At 42.4% G+C, this 25,058-nt stretch overlaps 2 protein-coding genes across 9 annotated transcripts in view; both read right to left on the bottom strand.

The window, feature by feature from the left end:
* The window catches only part of MYOCD (myocardin), a 492,789-nt gene that overhangs the window by 36,969 nt on the left and 430,762 nt on the right, over window positions 1–25,058 (bottom strand). For 7 of the 8 annotated variants that reach the window (XM_082441359.1, XM_082441357.1, XM_082441361.1 and 4 more), the window contains 4 exons: window positions 20,078–20,143; window positions 10,138–10,193; window positions 8,614–8,689; window positions 6,019–6,180 (listed from right to left, as the gene is read on the bottom strand). In XM_082441359.1, the coding sequence (XP_082297485.1) occupies window positions 6,019–6,180; window positions 8,614–8,689; window positions 10,138–10,193; window positions 20,078–20,143 (360 nt within the window). Of the gene's footprint in view, window positions 1–6,018; window positions 6,181–8,613; window positions 8,690–10,137; window positions 10,194–14,800; window positions 14,845–20,077; window positions 20,144–25,058 lie in introns of those variants that run through there. The other variant, XM_082441364.1, reaches the window with a different exon arrangement.
* The window catches only part of ARHGAP44 (Rho GTPase activating protein 44), a 490,736-nt gene that overhangs the window by 235,140 nt on the left and 230,538 nt on the right, over window positions 1–25,058 (bottom strand). The window lies entirely within an intron of this gene.

Below are 25,058 nucleotides of genomic sequence, written 5' to 3'. Positions count from 1 at the left end.
CTCAACTCCAGTGTATAGTTTCCGTTCTCGTAAATCATCACTCCCACATAATGTTATACTTGTTGTATTTGGAGTTCTGGCCTGAGAGAGAGTAGCTGTTAGAGGTTTTCTAAGAAGGAGAAACAGGGAAACACGTGTATGTTCTGAGATGTAGCCACGAGGCGCCCCAAGCCTCCTTCTGTGTCAGTAAAGTCAGAAGGCCCCCTCTTCATCCACATTGCGTCACTCTGGTCACACAAGCCTGTGTTTCCTCCCCCTGGAATCTGTAAAATTCTACCTGACTCAGAAAATAAACTTGCAGGCTGGAAGACGGATGGCTAGCTGGCACCCCAAAAAGGAGAGGAAAGGTTGGGGGGCAACGATTTGCTACAGTCATTCAGCTGAGTGCAAGAGGGGGGACATCAGGGAAGGAGAAGAAAAATCCCGGAGTAGGGGCTGGTTCCCTGTCTACAGTATCCTTCCCTCCCTGCGTTGAGAGAGCTTCTGGATTATTGTATCTTTGGGATGGAGAAGCGTCGGTCTTGAATAAAACCGGGAGGGAGGAAGACAATGAGTATTTCGCTCAGGGCTTGGCAGAAACACAGACGCACAGCTGCAGAGGGAGCTGGAAAATGTAAACACATCTGGAAAGGCACGTGCACAGAGGAGGAGAAATACACAGATGCCGGGAGAAGGATACACAGAAAACCACAGCCCTGAGTCACCACTTCACCGAGGGTGGATGATGTGACCCCAAGGAGTGACAGATAGGTGAAGGGTCAGCATCATCACCGCCACTGGAAGGGCTACTCAGAGCGCTGTCTCTGCAACTGGTCGCTGAGCAACGCCCTCTGCCTCTACGACACTTCATAGGATGCCACGGCCTTGCCCGTAGAGATTCACGCACATTGAAAGATTACCGCTAGAGAGGCTGAGGCACGGACGTTCCTTGGATGAGGTCAACCTATATCCTCCATCTCTTTCGCTAGCTACGCCTTCTCTTTACTCTTCACAGATCCCTCCTTCTGTCTTACATATTCCTACATGAGAGCTTCCTAGCCCTCTTCGCTTCTTATACATCCTTCATACCCCCAGCTCCCCCTTCATACCCCGTCTACTGGGCACTCCTGATTCTCTGTATCCTGCACAACTTCTATTTTTACAGCATCTATCATCTTTTATTAGGATATATAATTATTTATGGGTTTTGTGTATTGTCTGTGTCTCCTGCACTATAATATAAGCTCTGTTAGAGCAGAAATTTTTGTAGGTTTGTCTGACACACAGAAGATGTTCCATAAATATTAAATGAAGAACTAAATAAATGAAAGGGCAATCTTATCGAGTCCGTCAGTTTAAGTTACCATACACACTGAAGTCTCCCATGTCTACAGCTCTAGACCAATACTTTCTTCTGCAGTCTAGTTTGATAGAACCTACTGCTATTGAATCCCTGCCCTTGGGGTACCTGTAGACCTATCAGCTGCAACAGCTGAAACGGGAATTCATCACCTCTCCCCAGATCTGCTCCTCCACTCATCCCAATCTTGATACATGGCTGCCATTTACTCAGTTGACCAAGGGGGAAACCTCAGTGTCATTTTTGACTCTTCCTTTTGTTCACATCGACATATTCTACTGGTCATCTAAGGATGCAACGTCAGTTACCTCTCAGATGCTCTTTTTTTTATACCCACAGCACGACTCTTGTTCAGACTCTTAACTAAAAGCTGTTCATCAGATTTTATGTTCCCCCTTCTGAAGTATAGAGATATTGCTGTGAAATCGCTGTTCAGCCAGGGAATACCACCCCTGCCAGCCATGTGTACTGTTTTCACAATGGGATGTGAGTGGAAGTGATGTGTTCATTTCCAGGTTGAGGCTTTTTAAATGTGTGGGTGGACCTTTTCATTTTTTCTTTCCTCCTCACTGGCTAGATCCAGAGGATGATGAGACTGCAGGGCACAGGTTGGCAAAATTAGGGCCTGTGAGCCTGCTGTCTGTTTTTGTAAATAAAGTTTTATTGGAACACAGCCATGGCCATTTGTTTACATATTGCTTATGGCTCCTTTCCCACTACAGCAGCTGAGCTGAGTAGCTGTGACAGCTTAGAGACCTCAGCTTATTCTTTAAGAAAAAGTTTGCCACCCTGGCTCTGGGGGATGGTGGAGCAGCAAGACCAAGGAAGCTTGTGTGCCTGAAGGGTTTGCTATCGAGGAAAACCCTTTCTGGACTGTTTATGAACAAGAAATAAACGTCTATTATTAAGCAGCTGAAATTTTGTGGTTTGTTTAGCAGCCTCTGTTATCCCAACTAACAACAAAAGAGATGTAAAGTCTCAAATAAAATACTAGCAACATTTTAGGGAAAAAAAATCCAAGTAGGATTTATTTCCAGAAATGCAAGGATGATTAGGAAAGACAGCAATACCACATTGCTAGATCAAAGAAAGAAACCCATATGATCATCTTTTCATGCATGTTGAAAGCATTTAAAAAAACTCAGCATTCACCTTGCAAGCTATTCTTAGTGGAACAGAATAGAGAAACACTTCCTTGGAATATCTACCTCCAGCACAAGTTAGTGTCATATTTAGAGGTGAATGACCAGAGGAATTCCCACTGAAGACTGAATCAACAAATGTTATCACTGGGCTTCCCTCGTGGTGCAGTGGTTAAGAATCTGCCTGCCAATGCAGGGGACAGGGTTCGAGCCCTGGTCCGGGAAGATCCCACATGCCACAGAGCAACTAAGCCCGTGTGCCACAACTACTGAGCCTGCGCGTCTGGAGCCTGTGCCCCGCAACAAGAGAAGCCACCGCAATGAGAAGCCCGCGCACCACAACAAAGAGTAGCCCCCGCTCGCCGCAACCAGAGAAAAGCCTGCGTGCAGCAACGAAGGCCCAACGCAGCCAAAAATAAAAGATATAAAAAAATTAAAAAAAAAATGTTATCATCAATATAACATAACAAATATATAACATTATATAATATTGCTTTTGAAGCACTGGCAATGTACCAATAATAATAATTGTCTACTATGTAATATATCAATAATTTTAAAATTATATAACGAAATATTGCATAATGCAAAATAATATAAATTATATGTGCTTTATATAATTCATACATATAATTTTATATGTAAGATATATATCTACATGATATAAATATTTTATATATGATAAATATATATAATTAGATTTGTATAGTATATTATACATTATAACATACATCATTTACAAATACAATTATTTAATTTATAAATAAAATACATAAAATTATATTGAATTTATATTATGAATATACTGCATGTAACTTTTAAAATGATGTTAATTGTGTAATTTATTAATAATTCCATGATGTTGCTTTTCAACAACCAGCCAGTGCTCCAAGGCAGAAAGAAAAAACCAGGAGGCACATCTTCATTATCTGTAGATGATGTGATTGCCCATGCAAACAATTAAAGATAAAACGAGATACTATCAGAACAATTAAGAAAATCTACAAAGATGCCCAGTTACAAAATAAATGTGCAAAATTAAGAGGTTTCCAATATGTAAGTAATAACTGATGTGAATTTATTTTAAAAAACCTTACCAAGGGAAATAAAAGAAGACTTGTAGAGGTGAAAAGAGATACTATCTTTCTGCCTCAGAAGAATTAATATATTTTAAACCTATGAATTCACCATAAACTAACCTATACATTCACTGCAATCCCAAACAAAATTCTAATAGGATTGAAGTTGGAATATAATAAACTGATTCTAAATTTCACCCACCATATACTTGTGAGAGTAGCCAAGAAACATTAGAAAAACCAGACCAATGTAAAGAAAATTGTGAAGACAGATATTAAGACAAATTATAAAATACACCACTAAAATTGTGGAAAAAAGAAAATTAGACCTGTCTCTTAAACCGTGCACTGAAATAATTTAATATGCAGTAAAGACTGAAATATAAAAATGAAGTATAGGGCTTCCCTGGTGGTGCAGTGGTTGAGAGTCTGCCTGCCAATGCAGGGGACACAGGCTCGAGCCCTGGTCTGGGAAGATCCCACATGCCGCGGAGCAACTGGGCCCGTGAGCCACAACTACTGAGCCTGCGCGTCTGGAGCCTGTGCTCCGCAACAAGAGAGGCTGCGATAATGAGAGGCCCGCGCACCGTGATTAAGAGTGGCCCCCACTTGCCGCAACTAGAGAAAGCCCTCGCACAGAAATGCAGACCTAACACAGCCATAAATAAATAAATAAATAAATAATTAAAAAAAAAAGAATAGAGATGTTAATCTGAGATCACAAAACAATCTTTAAACAAAAAAAAAAATGAAGTATATACATGTCAGAAGACAGTATAGGTGAATAACTCTATTCTTGAGGTAGGAAGTGTTTTCGATAAGCAATAACAAATTCAGAAACTACAAAGTAAAAGATTAAGAGATTGCACTATACAGAAATTAAAAACTGCAATAGGTAAAATACACTACACACAAAATCAAAAGGCCAAGGACAGAAACGAACAAACAAACAAAAAAAGCCAACAATAAAAGGCAAAGGACATGCTGGTAAAAGGATGTGTAATACCTGTGACAGATGGAGGATAAGCTTTTTTTTATATATATATATATATATATATATATATATATATATATATATATATATACAGCTTTTATAGTGAGGGAAGAAAATGCCCAGTAGAAAAAAGGAATAGCCACGAATTGCCAATGACACAAAATCACATGGAAAAACATCATCTCTCTATAAACCAAAGAAGGCAATTTAAAATGAGATCTTTTGCCTATCATATAAAAATCAAAGATAAATTTGCATGCATGGAATAAATATAATGTTTTAATAAATGATAAAAGAGATACACGATAAGAGATCTTTTCTGTCTTAGATCTCATCCAAGTAAAGACGGGGATGGTGCACTGTTGACTGGGCTAGTCCAAGTTCAAAAGGCACAGGATATTTAGGTGTGGACGGAGAGAGTAAAGAAGAGAGAAAACCATGGTGGGATATTTAATGCGCAGTGATGAGAATACTGTCTCCCCTAGAGTTGATTCTTCCATATTTACAAGTTCCAAATACAAAACTCATGTGGCCTCTGACTGGTTGGGTGCAAGATTTTAGAATGTGGATAAGTTTAACTATGAACTTAGCATTTAATAAAACATCTTTATGCATAATATTGGACAATGTGTCAAAACATTTAAATGTGCATTGCTTATTATATATCAGTAATTCTTAGAGCGTTTGTAGGCTTCATTGGAAGAGCGTAATTTGCCCGTGGGAATGCCAGGATTCCCTTTCTTCCTTCTACCATGGTTTTCCCAGATCCCACCTCAACACCTCTGTGAATGAATTCAGGACCCTCCGGCTGTTTGGATCCATGTGGCCTCAATGGTTCCAAAGGTCTACAAAATGATTTTACGCAGCTGACGAGAGAATGAACGTTTGTGTCTCCTCCTTAAGTATCTGTACTTCAACCCTGTAGCACGCATGTGTGTTGTCAAAGAGTTTTCACGTGCTTCAAGAACTGAACCTCACTCCCAAGAGCCGATGAGTTGGGCTGGTTGGGTATTCATCTTGGAGAAGTGAAGGGACCTGGGGAAGCCCCAAGCCACAGCACCCGAACTGGGCTTAGCGTCCAGGTCTTCCCATTCAGGTCCAGCGCTCTTTCCACTCTGCCAGTCTACGCCCCTTTAAAAGAGGAAGGGCGGAGAATGCCATGACTCCAAAGTGATGGAACCTTGCAGGGAAGATGTTTTGAGGTTTAAAATCAAGTCAGCTCCCCAACCTGCTTGACCAGACCCAGACTGGTCTATGTTAACCTGACTTTGGAGGGTGAGCGGGTCTCAGTTTCTTCCTCACTCCCCAGACCTCTGGTTATGGGGAACACTCTGGAACAGCGACCCATGGATTGACTCTTGTCTAGTGAGAGGTCTTCGCCCCCAGGGCCCCAGCATTTCAGAGCCATGGCGGCCCTCAGACCTCAGCACGGAGGGAAGCGTGCCATTCATTTGTGCTACCTACCTTTTAGGGCCTCTTTCACAGCGGAATCCACAGGGAATATGTTCTTCTCCACCAGCTCCAGGGGCCCCGGCCGGAGAGCGATTTTTTCATTGAGGTCATCTGCAAGTCGGGCTCTTTTCAGCTTCATCTGAGTAGTTGGAACGGATCTCTCTGCAGTGGAGGCTAAGGGGTTAAAATCAAAAGGGTCAGCTCTAGAATTTGATGTCATTTTTGTGGGGTTTTTTTTTGCTTTTTTTTTTGCTTTTGTAACCCAAACACTCTGACACATTGTACTCCACCATCCTAATAATTTTTCAATGCAATCATCCTCATTTCACATGGATTAGTAGTGAAGACTAGACGCTTCCAAATAAAGGCAAATAGAGAAGCACAGAAGAGTTAGAGCAACTTGCTTTGTGAGGATTTTGGGAAAAAAAAAATGTGCAATTTGGCGATTCTGTAAGTAAGTAGTCCATGGGGCCTGTATTGCTTGCTGACACTAAACTATAGCATTTGCATGCAAATCCTGTCTATATATTGCCCGGCCCAGGCTGAGCTGGCAGTAAATATTATCTATTTTTATAATTAATTGTAGTAGCGTGACTTCTCAAGAGTTTTAGACTTGTTGAGGTTGTGATACTAACTGATTCAAATGTCCAGGTCTTGTAAAAGAAAAACAATTTTGGGGGGGAATAGTTATTTAATTAAACAGGGATTTTAAAAAATTGAATTTATCCAACAGGCAGTTTCTCATCTTTGGGAGGGTGGGAAGGGTCACTGAGAAGCCCTCAATCACCGCTCTATTCCTCTTTGGGTGAGGCCCTGACTTATTTCTGTGCGGGAACGTGGAAGAGGATCTTGTGAGCCGCTGGTTGCTGTAACGCAGGACCGGGAGTTAGGGTTCCTTTCCGCTCAACTCTGCAAATTTAGAAGTTGAGACCTTTACGGATGTCCTGGTCCTATTGTTCTATTAATATCCATCTGCTAACCCAGGCTTAGTGTCTGGCCGCTGCTCTAGAAATCTCCACACAGGGGAGGACTAGGGATGTCTCATGGTTGCAACAGGTCAGACTTGCGTAGAAGCTACATCTGCAAAGCACTCGATGTGGGATGGAGAAAACATCAATATTCCAAACCGAAAAATGGAAGTTTCTAAGCCCAAATCCTCTCCCAACTACCCGTCAGGCCAGTGCAAGGGCTTCTGCCACACCCCCTGCCTCAGGGATGTTTCTGACCCATCCTGCACAGCCATACAGGATTCATCCTGTATGATGAAACACTCCTTTCTTGCATCCCCTCCAAGATGGTCCTCTCCATCCGTCTCTCAGTCCGGTTTCACAGGCTCGCCACAAACCGAACCCACCCCCTACATGACCTGAGATGGTTGATGCCCAAACTACCACTCCAGCGAGCCTGGTCCTTTGCCTTCTGTCCCCCGCCCCCCATCTTCCTGAGTTCACCTTTGTACCTTTGCTTACTCTGTTTCCCCGCCCTAACAAAGTCTTCCTAACTCCTGTTCTTACAGCTTCCTTCTGCTTCGACTACCGCCAGCAGTTACAAGCATTGGTCCTTAATCTTATATTGCTAATTCCAAAATCAGACCATGAACCCTTGGAGGGCAAGGGTCATTTTGTATCTAGCAGATCCTTGGTGCTCCAGGGGGCCAACTTCCAATTTCTGTGGGGGGGAAGGGTGGGTTTCATGGGAACCAACAGAGACTAAACTTGGGGTTTCTGTGGTTCATAGCCTGATATTTTAATTCAAGACTGGACTGATACAACAGATAATGCTTTCTTGATTATAATATTATACATACGTATTGTTGTAAGTGTGGAAAACGCTAAAACATTATGCAAAAGAAGTGAAAGCATTAGGAAACTCCCCACTTAGGGTCAACTGTTTTTAATAACTGGGCATCTTTCTTAATTACTTATACAGTATTTATTGGTAAGTCTGTATTTTTTCATCATAGAAGCTGACTGTAAATACAATTTATGTATATATTTTTGCCTCCCTGATTTTGACTGTAAATATAGTTTTGTTTTCTGGTCTCCTCACTAAACATCATTTTGTAAGCCTTTTCTCATTAAAACATGATTCTTTTAAAGCCTCATTTGTGGTAGCTGCAAGTTATTCAATCACACGGATGGTGCATAATTTATTCAGTCTGTCTACTATTTTTGGACGTTCCACTGATTTCAGTGTGTCACTATTTAAAGTAATTACATGATAAACATCATTGTACACAAATCTTTGTATGTCTGATGATTATTTTTTTGATACAATACTAGACATTTATTACTGGTATGAAGGATGGACATTTTAAAGGAAGTTGATATATGTTGGACACTCCCTATGTGCTCAGAGAAAGTTGGGAGGTGGCACAGCTCAGAATGAATGCCAAGTCTGGTACTTCTTGGCCACTATATGGCTTCCCAATTTGACCGTCTACATGGCCTCAAATGACTAGATGAGAGCTCAAAACCACCACTTTGGAATGGCAGGGGTCCCTTTCTAAGGGGAGTTAGCAATTGTGCAGAGACAAAGAACCCTGGAAAATGGCCCACGTTCCATTCCCACTGATGGGCTCCAGTTTGTGACTTTGGGCAACCTTACCTTGGAGTATGTGCATTTTCACCACGTCTGCACGGTCGGACCTGTTTCTGACCTTGTGCTTCAGGGTGTCTTCAGCCTGTCAGACACAAACACAGAATGAATTCTGCTATCAACCTCATACAGTTGAGTCACCTAGTTTTAACTTTAAAAGAGACCCCTTTTCTCTCAAAGGGAAAAAGTCTCTTTTTGTTTGTTTTTTGTTTTTTGTTTGACAAACGCAACATGCAAATATCTCTGTTCTCCTACGTCTTGATGAAGGAGGGCTCACAAAAACCTCTAATAATTTTAGGATGGAAAAATGAGATAAAGAGGTCAAAAGCTTGGGTCCACCTCAGCGCTCCAAACTTAAAGGCCAAGCAGGTACCTAATTATAAAATATTAATAAAACTGTGATGATACTACACTGCTTTTGCATGAGAGCCAATCCTATTCCATTGCCTCTTAAAAGAGTCACAAATTAACTAGAGTCAGAGATGAAATGTAACCTCAATCCATCCAGTATAACATGACAACATGTGCCCTCCTCCTGTTTTGCCCTTGATCTCTCTCTCAAGACATGAAAATGTAAATCCTGCAGACTGAGACCCACTGTAAGCTGGGAGGACACTTAGAGATGAGTTATTTACTGAGTCTCATGGCTTTCTTGATGATGGAGTTGTCTGTAGGGATGGCGTTGGCTGTGGCAGGGCCACAACTGGACCTCAGGGCCCTGATTTCTAGTTCTGGGTTTTTATCCCACTATATTGAATCTCTTAATTGGCCCCCGAGAGGAGTCTGGAGATCGCTCCTGTTCTGATGAAAGACGATTATTCTCCAGGCAGTAGGAAACCAGCCTCTCACGAGTGACTCTGAAGAGTCCCAGAGCTCTGCTCCGTCTTCCAGCCCCTCCCCTCACTAGTTGCCAGGCTAAGACATCCCAGGAGAAAGATACCTAATGGCCTTTCCTTCTACATACACTGCTGATGCCTGCTCAATAGCACTTATTGTATTGATAAATTCAAGTTGCAGAGATTTGCTCTGAAGGTACAGAATATACACCAATTTCCCCCCCTCAAATGCTAAACGAAAGAGAAATAAACAGAATTCCTTTTGCCTTTAAATAGCTGTGAATAAGCTCTGTATCTGCAGGCCCTACCCTACCACTGAATTGGATTTAAAATAATCTGATTGTTGCTGAGAAAAGCCTGTCATGAAAGAGAGGGCAGCTTGCCCACACACCTTACCTCCCTGTTTCATGTCTCTCTGACCCCCACCACATCCTTGCAGGGATACCCCCCGACATCAGAAAGATGGGGGACATTTTCTTAAAGCTCATAAATAGCAGCTTCAAAGCCAATACTGTTGATCCCATTTCCACAGTTTTCAGTTTCTAGGAGGAAGATTCCACATGGCGTGCGGGGAGGGGACCAGCAAATTGGTTGAGTTTGTAGGAGAAATTCTACCCGCTTTCCCCCAAGCTTAGCATTCAGAGGTCCAGAGCCTGGAGTCTGAGCTCAGGAAGGTGGGAAGTTCGCAAACAGTTACCTTGCCACTATCCAAACGTTTTCTTTGCTCATGGAATTCAGGTGGGCTTTTCAGGGCTGAAACAGAAAGACACAGACGTGAGCAGAGGGGGCTTGGGGCCGGGAGCGGCGTCGCGGCGCTTGCTGGTGTGCTTGCCGAGCGGTGCACAGTGGAGGTGTGACGGCCTTCATCAGGCCACAAGCAATGGAAGAGGAGAGGCCTGGAGGTCACCAGCTTCCCTGCAGCCGGAGAATCCAGAGGAAGGCGGACGTCAGCCTCAAACAAGAGGAGCAGCAAAGACAGAATACGTGACAGGAAGAGAAGTGGCAGAGACAGGGCATTCCAAGATCCTGAGGAGGGACAGGCCTGGGGGAGGAGACCAGGCAATGCTCTAGCTTTAGGGGAGACTGGGGTGCCTACCACCCTCTTTGACTTCGCTCTGCCCTTGAGTGCGCAAGTCTGGGTGGAGACTGCAGTCTGTGGAGGAACCGTGTCCCACGTTGCAGGAGGGGACTTGTCCTTTGGCTCAGGGAGTTGGCTGGTGGGGTGGGAACATGCAACCAAAGGGCAGTGAGTGAGAAGCACAGAATCAGACTCTGAGGGCTGGAAGGGACCTTGGAGATGGTGAAATACAGCTCCAAGCCTGAGCGGAATGGGGAAACGGAGGCCCATGGAACGGGACTGCCTCGCCCGGGGTCACACAGGTAGGGCTAGGGGCCTAGGTCTTCTGACAACCTAACTTCTTTCAGGGTGTGATGCTCAAAACACTAACAACCAGTAGACAGGGCACTGGTCCCTCACAGCTCACAGCAGCCGGAAGCAACCTGGACCGAACGCCAGCCTCCCTTCTTTCCAAGACCCACTGCTTCTCCTCCTCCCAGCTCCCAGCAACTCCTCACGACGATGCACTGAACTTTTGACTTTGCAAAGCAGTAGAACATCGTTCGGCAAAATTCTACCTTTTTACTGGTCTTCTTGATCCCCTGGAACAACTGCAACCGGAAGCCATAAAGGATCACCTTTCATCAGAAGTGATGAGGTGGATCAGAGGTTAGAGAATTGCATCAAATTTTCTTCTGGATAGTAAGTAGGTCTGGACCAGTGGGCGAATCACGTGATCCAGATTTCTAATATTTACTCCCACAGATGTCAACTCTCAAGCTGCAGGCAAGAAAATATTCTTCCAAACTTTGGCTGGCATAAAAAAATCGGATTTCTAGCCAGATGGGCACTTGGGGCTGTGTGTGTGTGTGTGTGTGTGTGTGTGTGTGTGCGCACATGTGTGAGTGTGTGTGCCTCATTCAGCCTTAAGACCACGCCAGATTTGAGCCCAGCTCTCAGATGGGCTTGCTGGACAGCAGGCAGACTCCACTGTGGTCCTGGCAACCGATCGACCACGTTACCCTCTATTGAGGATGTTGCTTGGGAAGCTACTAAGGCATCTCTAAGTCTTCCTGTCTCACCCCGACATCTGCAATGTTGACCAAAGGAACGCACAGAATAGTCCCAGCTGGCTGCCTTGTTCCAAGGAGAATGCACAAGCACTATTCTCCTCAATCTGACCAGAGACTGAAAGGCTTCCTTTCTTATAGGAAAAAAAGAAACAATTGTTGCTTGACTATCGTATTTCCCATTGATCTAACATCCCCAGTTTCTCTTTGCTGCTTTTCACTCTTAAAATGAGCCTCTCTGCCAACCCTGCCCTTTTCAATGGCCTCTTTCCCCCTCCCTGTCTCCTCACTCAGTGGCTCTGAGGAATCACCTGGGAAACTGTGCAGGCCTGCCACGTTGCTCATGCATTTTCTCTGATTTGGGTCTGGCCCTCATCCTGAGTCAGGAGGCTTGCCGTTACTTGCACTTGATCACAGTTGCAATTTATATTGATGGAGTTTTGAAACCATCTCCCATTTCCCCAGGCGACCAGGTGCTACAAATCTGCTTGAAGTCCAGTGGGCCCTGGTGAGTCTGTACAATCTGAACCCATAGGTCTGCACCTCTGTCCGACAGTCTGGTGGTCACCTAAGTAGGTATTATATGTTGGTGTGGCTTAATCTCTTCCATAATCCAGAAAAGGAATTGATTTCAGTGTGGCCTTATTAAGTGGTTAAAAAGAGCAACACAGCCTGTGCCTTAAGAAGCAACCCTAAGGGAAGAGCATGAATCTATCTTGAGATTGCTCTTACATTCCAAACTCAATTGGTTTTAATTGGGCTTAGGACTTAGGGGCAATTCATCTGGTTCTCTTATCCCTGAGGCTTTTCAATTCTTATTTGCGGAACTTATTAATTCTTCTACGAAACACTGCATTTCCTGTATCTTAGCTTGCAGAGCTATAAATCATCACTTCTTGGTGTTAACTATTCCCCTGTTAAATGATTGTACAGTCCAGTTCTCCAAGGCCAGGAGCACAAAGGTCTTCTGGGACCTTCCGCCACAGGGTGGGAGAGGCTACGCCCATTTAGCCAGGACTTGGGAAGGAAGCTAAAAAATCCACATACTGTGTTTTACCCCACGCTCTTCTTTTCAGGGCTTAAGGGGTGTTATGTGGGGCACCACTTGGCCTGCCATGGGCCCTGTGATTGACGTTTGCCTTTTCTGTGATTCCAGAGAATGCGGGTTTTAGCCACCTCCCCTGAGGGCCAGCGAAAGCCATAATGCACCCCCTACCCCAGTTGACTTTTTGGAAAAAAGGACCTCCTTTGCTGCCAGCCCTGGGAGTATCCAATGGCAAAATTTTGTATTTAAGGGATGTTGACATTTAGGATTGAAAAGGAATTTGGATTTCTAAATTAAAAAAAAAAATAAGTCAATGTGATCTCAAATTAAAATACGGTTGTAAATTCAGTCAACCCCACATCTAACTCATTCTGCCTGGAGGAAGATGAATCGCTTCTCACAGGGGAATTCATGTTCTCGCTGCGGAGTTTAGTTAGGGGCTGTTCCTATTTCTGTCCCCGCGGCTCCAGCTAATTTGGGTCAGCTGTGTGTATAAACATTTGCTTACTTAGAGCTCAGGAAAAGATCCCAAGATAAGAACAGGCCTCCTGCGGTCCCCTGCTGCTAACCTCCTGCTTCCTACAGGAGCCCAGCAAAAGGAGAAAATAGGCTGCAAGGCCGTGGACAGTCAGTCAGGGAGAGGGGCCTGGCTCTCACAGAGGAGGGGCCCGGGGCTGGTAGCAGCTCTGGTGGCAGAGGCAGGGCCTACCTTCTCTCCCAGGGCCCCTCACGTCCAGGCTTGCAGGGGAGAACCCAGCTCCACTGGTATACAGATGAGGACCAAGAGGCAGCATCAAAGAGCCCGCATCTTAGGCAACAGATGGAGCAATGGTTCTCGAAGTGTGGCCCCTGCACCAGCATCTTCAGCAGTAGCTGGAAACTTGTTAATAATACCGATTTCCAGGCCTACAGAATCCAACGCTCAGGTGGGACGTAGAGGGACGCAGGGGTCTGTGTTGGAACACGCCCTCTGGGAGATCCTGGCGCCCCGGCGTTCACAAGGCCAGTGGGTGCTGATCTAGAGTCCTTGGGAAACTGAGAGTTCAAAAAGCGGGGAATGATGTCTAGGACCGATTTCTCAGTATTTCAAAAAGCTGAAGAAAGAGGGTGTGTTTGCCCAGAGAAAGGCTGCTTAGTTCAGTGAAACTGCCACTTCTCATACTTGCTGTCCCGAATCAGAATAACTTGGGTTAGAACTGGTCGTTCTCATCAAGAAGCACCGGCTGGTAAGCTTATATGCCGCTAATTAAAGACAGATATATGGATTAACAATTCACATATGTAGGGTTCTTTGGGAGGAAGACAAAACTGATTCAAACGCAAGACCCATGGCAGTAATGGGTATAGTTTCAAAAGTGACTAAAATTTTGGGAGCCTTCCCTTCGGGCTCTGTCCTTGCTTTGCCATCTATTTTTGGTACAGCCTTGAACAAGTCTGACAGGTTTCCTGTGTTCTCCGTTTCCCACTTACAAAATGGATCTCGTACTCCTCTCTTGGCTCTGCTTTTAAGGACAAGTTGGACCATGAATATTTTTTTTCCCCAAACAAATGGGATCCACACTATGGGTGTGTGATAATGCTTTGGAAATTGTCTTAACTCTTTAGGTTGGCAACAGATTGCCTATTCAGTACCCAAAGGATAGCCTTAGGGGTCTGAAAAGAGTGCATTCTCCCAACGGAGCTTTGTAATATTTAAGGCCTGGCTTGCACACTTGGAGAATTTAATGCATCACACATGAATACTTTGGAGTTTCTCAGAAGGGTTCAAAGACAAATTCAAAGGGTGCCTGTCATCACTGGTTTACTAGTTTCTAAGGAGCGAGGAACTAGAAAATCGAAGGAAAGAGGGAGGGAAATAAAGAAGTGAGGATTTTAGACCCAAATGGGCTTGGCATGAAAATCCAGGGCGCCTTTTTTTTCCTATCTCTGAATTTGAGGTGTTAGAAGGAAGGGGAGAGGGACAGATGAAACCCTTGTGCCGTGTTCTGCTCAAACAGCCAACAGTGTGTGGTACGTAGGGTGCTGTGGGGAGAAGCCAAGTCAGATGAAGGCACTGAGGAAGGGAAGGAAGACTTTGCCCCGTCAACGTCTCAAAACTATCAGGAAGCTGCATGTGCTGTGGGTAGAGGAATTGCCCCGTCATTCTTCTTGCTATTCAGGAGGAGGATCACAGAATTCAGGGATTTACCAAGGCTTTGCAGTAAGTATGTGTCTGCTGAGGCTTGGATTAGTCTGCAAAACAAATAAAGGCAGCACCATTCACAGATAGCTCATCGTATCTTTCCATTCATTGACATCGATCAGACCATGGAACCTGGCTGCCCAGATGCTTCTTTCTGGCCAGCGGTGCTTTCTCTGAGTATCTGGGGAGAAGTCGCAGCCCCTCTGGTCCCCTGGGCCTCTGTAATCCACTTCAGGTCTCTAATCTCGTTTTCTATAATCCCAGAGAATAAACTCAATGTTCCCTCCTCTATCCCCTGGGTTCATATAGATCAGCCCCACTGTAGTAGCAGAAGGAAAGGGAGAGAAAGTCATCTATTTCCTTCAATTCTCCAAGAAACTCACTCCGTGTAGTGGTGGGACATTGTCCAATATTATTAATGGGGATAACTAAGCAGGAGCGATTTGGGGAACCTTCTGGACTGTAGGCTCTTTGAAACAGAATTCATGTCTGACTCCTCTGTGTTCCATAAGGCCTTCCTCCCAGCAGATGGTCGAAATATTTACTGAACTGCTCTATGACCGTTTTTTGTTTGCATTGAAAACTCAGAGCTGATCGTCTTTCTGCACTAAGGCTTCTGAAATGGTTGGAATAAAATGGTATTTAAGATTCAACCCAGGAGAGTGATGCCCAGAGGAAAGAAGATAGTGGAGAAAATCTGCCTGAGAAATAATGAACAGATCTGAGCCCCATCCATAGGTCTCCAGAGGAGGAGCCTGGGCTCTGTCTCAAAGGTAAGAGAAAATAAGAGAAACTTGATGTCCTCTTGCAGCCTTGAGCCTGGCAGGGAGGGGCGGCAAAGCCATCCCTTTGAACTCTAGTTGATGGTGACAAGTAGGCAATTTGAAATCTCCGTTTTGAGATTCAGAGGTAGGATTTTGGAGAGGAGTCCAAATGATATATTCTTAAAGTAATATTTCTACGTAAATGTTGAGAGGCTATTTCACTCAGATTTCACGACTCTTTTGAAAATGTGAATTCCACCACTGATACTATAAATGTGAAAGCAATCTTAGAAGCCAACCTGGGCCCATGCTTCTGGCCCGAGAACCCTTTCCCACTGTTTAAAGTTGTTCGAGGGGCCGTGTGCTGATCTCAGAACCCTGCCTTCCTTGACTAAATTCAAGGAAAAACGCCTTTAAGTGCATTCAAAGCACCGGAAGGGGAAAATCCTAAACCTATAATATATACAAGTAAGATATGAGTACATGCTTAAGAGAGGTGATAAAGGGCGATTATAAAAGAGACTCTGATTCTCTGATTGCTGTGGCCTGTTGGTTACTCATCAGCAACTTTGAAACCTGCAGGATGCAAGCCCATGAAGGAGGAAGAAATTAAATTCAATCCATGTGGACCAGTTTCACTAGTCTACTGAAAATCACACATGGTCCCACTGGAGTCAGTGGGGGAGAAACCTTCTACTTAATCATCAATTTGGTGTGCATTTGAAATGAGACCAGCCATAGAGCAAGCTCAGTGGAATTTTCCATTCACTCTTGGTCACGGTGAGACATAGATTATGACGTAGAACCCAAAGCCATTTCATTAAAACCATGGGCTTTTCCTTGGCATTTTCACATATACATGTTTTTATTTTCCCAAATTCCAACTGAATTTTTCTGGCCACAAAATGCTTGATGATAGAAACTTAAGGAAGTGCTTTTAAAGTTCCAGTGATTCCTTTTGAATATTTGAGTCAAGAGCCCTATACCAGGATCAGGAGACACGGGTTCTGGCCTCAGCTCTGCCACACTAGGAATGGACTGCACTTTTTTTGCAATGGGCAATGCCCTTGGGATTTAACCTAATGTACAACTCATGACTAATTCTGCCCAAGGAGAGCAGGTGTCTCCGTTGACCAGCTAAAAACTGCAGAGCCATCCGATAATACCATAAGGACAATGAACAATTCACTTGGCCATAAGCTTTCCGTTTAGGCAATTTATGACAAGTCTGAAAATTCAGGGGGAGCACTGCAATTATTTCCAATGTATGGATAACGTGAGGTTGTGTTACTAGTTTTATTGTGCATGCATTTAAAGTCTCACAGTTCAGGTTTGTAAGTAGGACCACACTGGGCCCTGGCTTTGGGATGTTTGAAAAGCCTCTTAGGCCTCTCCAATCTCGGTTTCATGGAGGTTAAAGACAATGAGACTTGGACTAGGGAAGGGATTTTCAAACTCTGTTTGAAGAGGACCAGCGCCCTGGGGAGGATAATCAGGGTCACCTAGGAGGGATGAGGGGAGCCGAGTGAATGGGACAGAGGCCTCCGACCCTGTTCCAGCCAGTGTGTGTGTGTGTGTGTGTATATATATATATTTTTTTTTTCCATAAATTTTAAATTTTTATTTATTTATTTATTTTTGGCTGCATTGGGTCTTCGTTGCTGTGCACGGGTTTTCTCTTGTTGCGGCGAGCGGGGGCTACTCTTCGTTGCGGTGCACGGGCTTCTCATTGTGGTGGCTTCTCCTGCTGCAGAGCACGGGCTCTAGGTGTGCAGGCTTCAGGAGTTGTGGCACGCGGGCTCAGTAGTTGCGGCTCGCAGGCTCTAGAGCGCAGGCTCAGTAGTTGTGGCGCACGGGCCTAGTTGCTCCGCGGCATGTGGGATCTTCCCAGACCAGGGCTCGAACCCGTGTCCCCTACCTTGGCAGGTGGATTCTCAACCACTGCACCACCAGGGGAGTGTATATATATATATATATATATATATACATAGACACAATATCTTTAACTATTAAAAAACATTGAAAATCACAAAATTAGATGATCTCCAATGACTACTGGCTTTGCTTCCCTCCATTCTACCCCCTTCCTTCCTCCTTTCCGCTTTCCTTCCACTTCAAAAAATTCAAATGATAGAAGGAAGACATAAAGAGCCCTCTTGTAGAACATAACTAGTTTCACCCTGACTTATACTATCTGTGTCTCTTGTCACCTTTTCCCCTGAAATCTCGAGTCTCCGCGAAGGACGGTCTTGCTCACTGTGGCCCCCCACAGCACCTGGCATACCACCCTGCAGAGAGTCAAGTTCATCATGAAATGTGTTGAGTTTGATTGAGTTGAAAGGACCCTGAGACTGTGGGCTCCTGTTCCCTCTTCTGGAGCGGCTGCTTTTACACACGTACCCCCGGGGGCGCTGAGTAAACAGACTGCATGTTTCATGTCTGGGTTGAAGAGGCTACCATCTCCGCCCCCAGCCTCTCAGCAGGTGCAGAGGCTCGTCTGGGTCTGGCTTCCCCAGAAGCACTAAGTCATCGAGGTCTAGGGGCTGGGCCTGCAGGGTGCATCTGCTGCGGCTCTGACATTTTTCCACAGCAGAATCGACACCCTTGGGAAGCCTGGAGAGGAGATGGCTAAAGAGTAAGGAAAACTGACGATGCTTCATCAACCCTTCTCATTTTGCTGAATTAAAAAGAAATATCATTGCATTACTCTTAGGACTTTCCCCCAGCAATTATCTTAATCATACAATGGGCTATGGATGCAAAATTTCTGTCAAGCAGTATTTCGTTAATATGTACACTATTTGATTCTGAAAATCCTGGAGAACAAAATATTATATCTTCATTGGACTCGACTCTACAAATGGACATTCAATTTGGATGACTTACATAAGAGTGTTATGTAAAAAGGTACTATCGGGTTCATTCCTATTTTTATTAGGTGTTTCACTGATTCCCTGAAATTTAACCCCAGCAACCTAAAAACAAAAGTTTATTCTCATCCAAAAGCCAGCTGCAAGACCCAGGCTTGGATTATATAAGCACGTAGTTAAACTTTAAATCAGCTGTGAACAGCTTGAGGGGATGCAAAGGTACCAGGCCTCTCTACTCCAATTGCCTTTCCAGAATTAAGGGAAAGAAACACCCCTGAAGGAACAGATTATTTTAATCCCACTGAAACTGATGTGCTCATCTTATATTTGAGGGCACGTGGTAGAGACTGTGGTCTACTGAGAGGATCCTGGTGGATCTACACTTGTCTACACTCCATTCTTAGTGAATCGTTCTTCTAGATGTGGTTAAACAAATTCGATTCTACGCATTTGCAACAGGATTCTGAAAAAGACTGGCCTGCTCACTTTTGAGTGCGAACGTATTTATCTGTCTTGAAGTCTGCAGACTCTTGGTCTTTCCTGTGTTTTAGCACCTGCCCTGCTGGGCTGACTGAGATGAAACAGGCCACACAGACTTGTACCTTTGGTTTCTCATCCTAACTGTACATTTTACTGAAGCAGCCTTTCAACTGCAGGGTGAGATCTTTCTTCTGTGCTTTAGCAAACCTCTGAAAAAGTTGTTCTGCCATAAGGTCACCTGCTGTTTATTCTTTGTAGGGCTTAGCCATGAACAAAGAACTTCACCTGAATTACCAAAGGAAAGGGACTTAAATATTCTTAGTTCTGTTCTGGTTCTGAAGCACGGACTACACTTAAAATGTTTGGACCTTGGATCACAGGGCACCAAGGTTACTACCTGCAGGACATTCAATTAAGGGCACATGCTTGCTTGTTGCATGCTTAACCCTGAAGCCACAGTCATGACAAGGACCTGGATTTCTGCAGGAGTCATTACGGATCTTGACTTTTAAATTTTGCTGGGGTGAGAAGTTAGAAAGTGTCACCTAAAGGAGCTTACATGGTGATTCCATTTATCTAGGACTTTTCCTGTTTCTGTAGCTAACCAAAAGTTAGCTTCAATTGCTAAACTGGCAGGAAATTTCAAACATATCTTCGAAAAGATATGATAATCCTTCTTCTTTGACCCAAATGATGGCCAGTAATTCAATGTTATACCGTTTACACTAGAATGGTATTGCCGCTCATTATTCCAGAAAGGAAGCACTGGACAACATTCAATTACTTGTGGACTCAAGTACCCAAACAGAAGTGAAACCGAGGAGGTGAGAAAAAGATGATGTGATTGGTGCTTCCGGAAAGAAGAGTGATTAGATCCAATTCTAAAAGTAGGAGAGAGGGATGGATGCCCATAGAATTGTGTTTGTCCTGTAAACAAACCACCACATTGGAATTTTAGGTACAACCTATATGATTACAGGGAAGCCCTTACAGGTGAGTAGCATTTGGGGCTAAGCCTCCAAGGTCTGGGATTCCTGCTGACACAGAGTCTGTGAGGATCTGGGGAGACTGATCCATGGAATTGGACTATGACCTCTGAGGTGCTTTCCAGCTCCCAAGCTGCACGGTCCCATGGTACAGATCAGTCAATAAGAGATGCAGCTACTCACGTGGTATGATGCCTTGGTTAGCCAGTTGTTCTTGGGTCCTTCTCTGTTGAAGCCGTAACTGTAAAACTTAGAAAAGCAAGTGTTAGTTTGTGAGTTGGGCTAAGACTGATTGCAATCACTTCTATTTGCCTTGTACTTTTTTTTTTTTTTGCATCACTCTTCTTGCGTTATTTCTAGAACAGTTCTGAAAGCCTGCGTGAAGGAGACTTGCGTTTTTGTTGTAGACGTGTAGAAGGAAGGATGAGAGAAGCTGAGGAGGTTGCAGGGTTTTGCAGCAAGTGGGTAACAACCAGAGACTAGAAGACTTGTCTCCTCTGTGAAGTGAATGTTACTTTCACAGCACCATGCTCTGTCTTCCCCTGCTATACCACCTGGGAGGTGAATACCGTCAAACACTGCTGGGAATTTGGCCATGATTTCAAAAGAGGAGATGGAGTAAAGAAAGCTTGGCCTCTCCAGTCTCACCTGGGTTCAAATCCCGTCTCTAGCCCCTTCCTATGTGGGTAACTCTGGGCAAGTTGTTCAACCTCTCTGACCCTCAGTGTTTTCATTTGTAACTGGGAACAATGCCTGCCTTACAGGATTGCTATATAGTTTGATTAAACTGTGTATGAAGACTGCTTAGCAGAGCGCCTGGCACATAAGTCATCAATACGTGGTAGTATTATGAGGGTTTGGAATCCACCTGGATATTCAGAGAAGGGCTACTGGAGTCATGCTTTACTTAGAAAAATTAAAACACTGTAATCTGTCCAAACTATAAATTATAAAACTTTGTTACTATCCCTAGCACAGACTATATATATTATACATATTTATACATATAAGTACATATATATATATATATGTTATGAGTATAGTATTTATGATTTTCTCATCCTCTTCACCCCTTTCCTCCTAAAAAAAAAATACCCATCTTTGGACATTTACATTTTCTCAGGGAGATTATGAGTTCGCCATCTTGGTTCCTGGGTTTAAGTTGCTCAGGATAAGAATAGAAAGAGCAGAAATTTTCAACGAGAGGGATTGGTTTAATCACCTTATAATGAAAAGAGAGAATAAGCATTGCTTTTATGAATATAAAATTAGAATGGAGAGAAGAGAAGCAAAAATGAAAAGGATATATGGGCTGATGTTCAAGTTTATTTAGTATTTCAGAGTGAGGCTTCAGAGCAAATGCAGTCATAAGATATACTGAGAAAGTAACGGAGAAAGACAATTCAAAAAAGTGTTGCTGTGGGTTTTGAATTGGCTTCTCACCAAACTTCTTTGGGAGAGACCAATGTTGCTGAAATACTTTTAATTACTTTTGGTGGCTAGACTGTGCTCCACTGAATAGCCTCATATGACTCCATCTTAGGACTGGACAACAAAGAGGACTAAATTATTTTACTTTGTGGATAAACGAAAACGACATGAGCGTTTATTATTCAAGCCCTCCTTCAGACCAACCCTCTTACTGATAAAAACCGTAAACTCTGAACATAATGTGAAAAGTAACTACCTGAGGATTCGGAATAGTGACAAAATCAGGCAGACTGTAGGGAGGAGTTGAAACTTGGAGAGGTGACTTACATAGGGGTGAGTTTCTCCTTTTGGGGTGGGACGGCTTTGCCTTGAGGGTGGCCTGTAGTCATGAAGTGGCAAGTCATAGGTAGTTAAAACTCCAATAGAAAACCTGCTCATCTTTCTGGCCAGAGGAATCAGGAAAAGGTGCCCAGACAACCAAGGCTGCCCACCAGGGAGTAAGGGGGAAATCAGCAAGGGAAGGAGCTGGAGAAGGAAGGGGTTCCCTAATTCCATGTGTGAATCTCTGCAAGTTTCAGGTTGATCCACTAATGTTTCCATGGGACAGATTCAAAGCAGCACAGCAAAGGTTTAAAATTAATCTGGAATTTGAACATCTGTGCACACAGGCAAGAGAGAGCTTAAAGTGGGACTCTACCTGGGTTAACTGTGCGCTAAAACAAAAACATCAGCATTCTCCTGAGGACCGTAGGAGTCTATGTATAAGACTCACAATGTCCAGGATGCAATGCACAATTACTCTACACACAAAGAATTAGGAAAATGTGACCCACTCTAAATGGAAAAGACAATAATGAGATGCTAACCTTGAGGTGACCCAGATGTTGGAATTATCAGACGAGGACTTTAGTTATTTTCAACTATGTTCAATGAAGTAAAAGAAAGCATACTTGAAATGAATGTAAAGACAGGAAGTTGCACCAAGAAAACAGAACACATGAAAAGGAATCAAATGGAAATACGAAACTTAACAGTAGAATATCTGAAATAAAAAATTCACCGAAAGGCCTGAAAAAAGAATGAATATCAGAGTAATGAATCGGTATACTTGAACACAGAGCAAACTGAAGAGGAGAGAGGGAAATGATGGAAAAAGTGGACAGAGCCTCCGGTACCTGTGCCACAATATCAGAAAGTCTAATATCAGCTAATGAGAGTCCTAGAAAGAGAGCAGAAAAATAAATAATTGCCAAAACTCCCTAAATTCGGTGAAAAACAGAAATTTACAGATTCAGAAAGCTCAACAAACCCCAAACCAGATATAGTCACAGAAAACAACACTTAGATACATCATAATCCGATGGCTGAAAACCAACGAGAAGGAGAAAATCTTGAAAGTAGCCAGGAAAAACAACACATTACATAAAGGGAAACATTGATTTAAATAACCACAGACTTCTCAGCAGGAATCATGGAGTCCAGAAAATAAAACAAAATGAAAACAAAACATGAAACTGTCAACCCAGAATAGAAAATATCCTCTAGGAATGAAGGTGAAATAAAGGTATGCTCAGGTAAAGGGGAAACAGGATAATTTGTTGCCAGCAGACTTTACTACAATAAGGAAGTAAATTCCTTATTACTTACTACTATGCTTAAGGAAATTCTTCAGGCTGAAGGGGAATGGTATCAGAAGGAAACCTGGATATTCAAGAATGATGAAAGCATATCAGAAATGGTAACTAGCTGGGTAAATTTTAAAGATTTTTTTTCTTCTTAAGTTTAAGAAATATATACGTCATATGTGTGTGTGTGTGTGTGTGTGTATATATATATACTGTTTAGAGAAAAGTCATATCATTGTCTTGTGATGTTCTTAAGGCATGTAGACGTAATACAGGTAACAATTATAACATAAAGGGCCCTTTATGACAGCAAGGTTTCTATACTTTACATGCAGTGGTATAATATTAACTATAGGTAGACTGTGAAAGGTTAATTATGTATATTCTCATCCTTAGAGCAACTAATAAATAAAAATGCCAAGAGGTATAATTTAAAAGAATAAATAGATTAAAATGGAATGTTAAAAAATATTCAAATAATCCAAAACAAAGCAAGAAATGGGGAAAATAGAAACAAAAAGTAGAGGGACAAACAGAAAATGAGTAATAAAGTGGTAATCAATAATTACATTAAATATTAATGGGTGAAACACTCAAAAGGCAGATTATCAGGAGGGATTTTTTAAAAAGCAATATTCAATTATATGCTGTCTACAAGAGACACACTTTATACATAAAGACTCAGATTGGTTAAAAACAAATAGATGGAAAAAAGATACACCGTACAAACAGTAATCATAAGAAGGTGGAATGGCTATATCAGTTAATATATACTTTACGTCAAAGAGTATTAACAGAGATAAAGAAGGGACATTTCATAATCATAAAAAAGACAATTCATCAGGAAGGCCTAGCAATTATAAATGGATAGGCATCTAATGAGAGCTTCAAATTACATGAAGCAAAAATTGACAGAATTAAAGGGATAGACAATTTCAAAATCATGGTAGATTTTTAAGATCCCTCTCAACATTTGGTAGAACTAGATAGAAAATTACTAATGACATAGAGGATGTGAACAACAATATCAACCACCTTGATTTAATTTATATTTATAGAGCTTTACACCCACTAACTACAGAATAAACATTCTTCTCAAGTGCACATAGTACATTCATCAAGATATGCTAGACCATAAAACAAGTTTCAATAAACGTAAAAAAAAAAACTGAACTCATATAAAGTATTTCTCTGATCACATTGGAATTAATTAGAAATGGGAACCAACGTGCTATTTAGGAAAATACTAGGTGATAACTTCTAAATAATTCACAGGTCAAAAAAGAAATCACAAGGGAAATTACAGATATTTTGAACGGAATGGTAATGAATATACAACATATTACAATTTATGGGATGCAGATAAAGCAATGCTTAGAGGGAAACTTAGAGTCTTAAGTGCTTCTGTTAGATTAGGAGAAAGATTTAAATTATCAATGACCTAAGTTTCTACCACAGTGAGCTAAAAAAGAAGTATACTCAAAGTAAGTAGAAGGAAGAGAAATAAAGATCAGAGCAGAAATCTTCAAAACAGAAAGCAGACAAGTACCAGAGAAAATTAACAAAGCCAAAGGCTGGTTCTTTGCCAAGACAACAAAACTGACAAAGACTTCACTAGACTGATTAAAAAAAAAAAAAGAGAGAGAGAAAGGATAAATTTTACCAATATCAGGAATTCAAAAATGAGTTATTACCACCCTAGATCCTCAACATTAGAAAGGATAATAGGAAAATATCATTAACAAATTTGTGCCAATAAACTTGACAATTTAGATAAAATTTCTTGAAAACTACAACTTACCAAAATTGATACAAGAAGAACCATAAATCTGAATATGCTATATTTAATAAATAAATTACACTGATTACCAAAAAATTCCCCCCTCAAAAAAACCTCCGAGCCCAGATTGTTTTACTAGTAAATTCTATCAAAATATTGTGATTGGAGTAAGTGATTTTGCAAGTTCTCTGTCAAATAACTTCCATATTCTATATATTACACCAAAAGTAAGTAAGAATCCTCAATTATTTTGTATTTATCATAGATCTTAATCCAATAAAGGAAAAAGTTTTGAGAGATATCCCATTACTAGTGTCAACCATTTTGA

This window comes from Balaenoptera physalus (assembly GCF_965194825.1).
Source record: "Balaenoptera physalus genome assembly, chromosome: 20".
NCBI lineage: Eukaryota > Metazoa > Chordata > Mammalia > Artiodactyla > Balaenopteridae > Balaenoptera > Balaenoptera physalus.
Note: the sequence above shows the minus strand (reverse complement) of the source record. Positions and strands in the feature narration are given on the sequence as shown.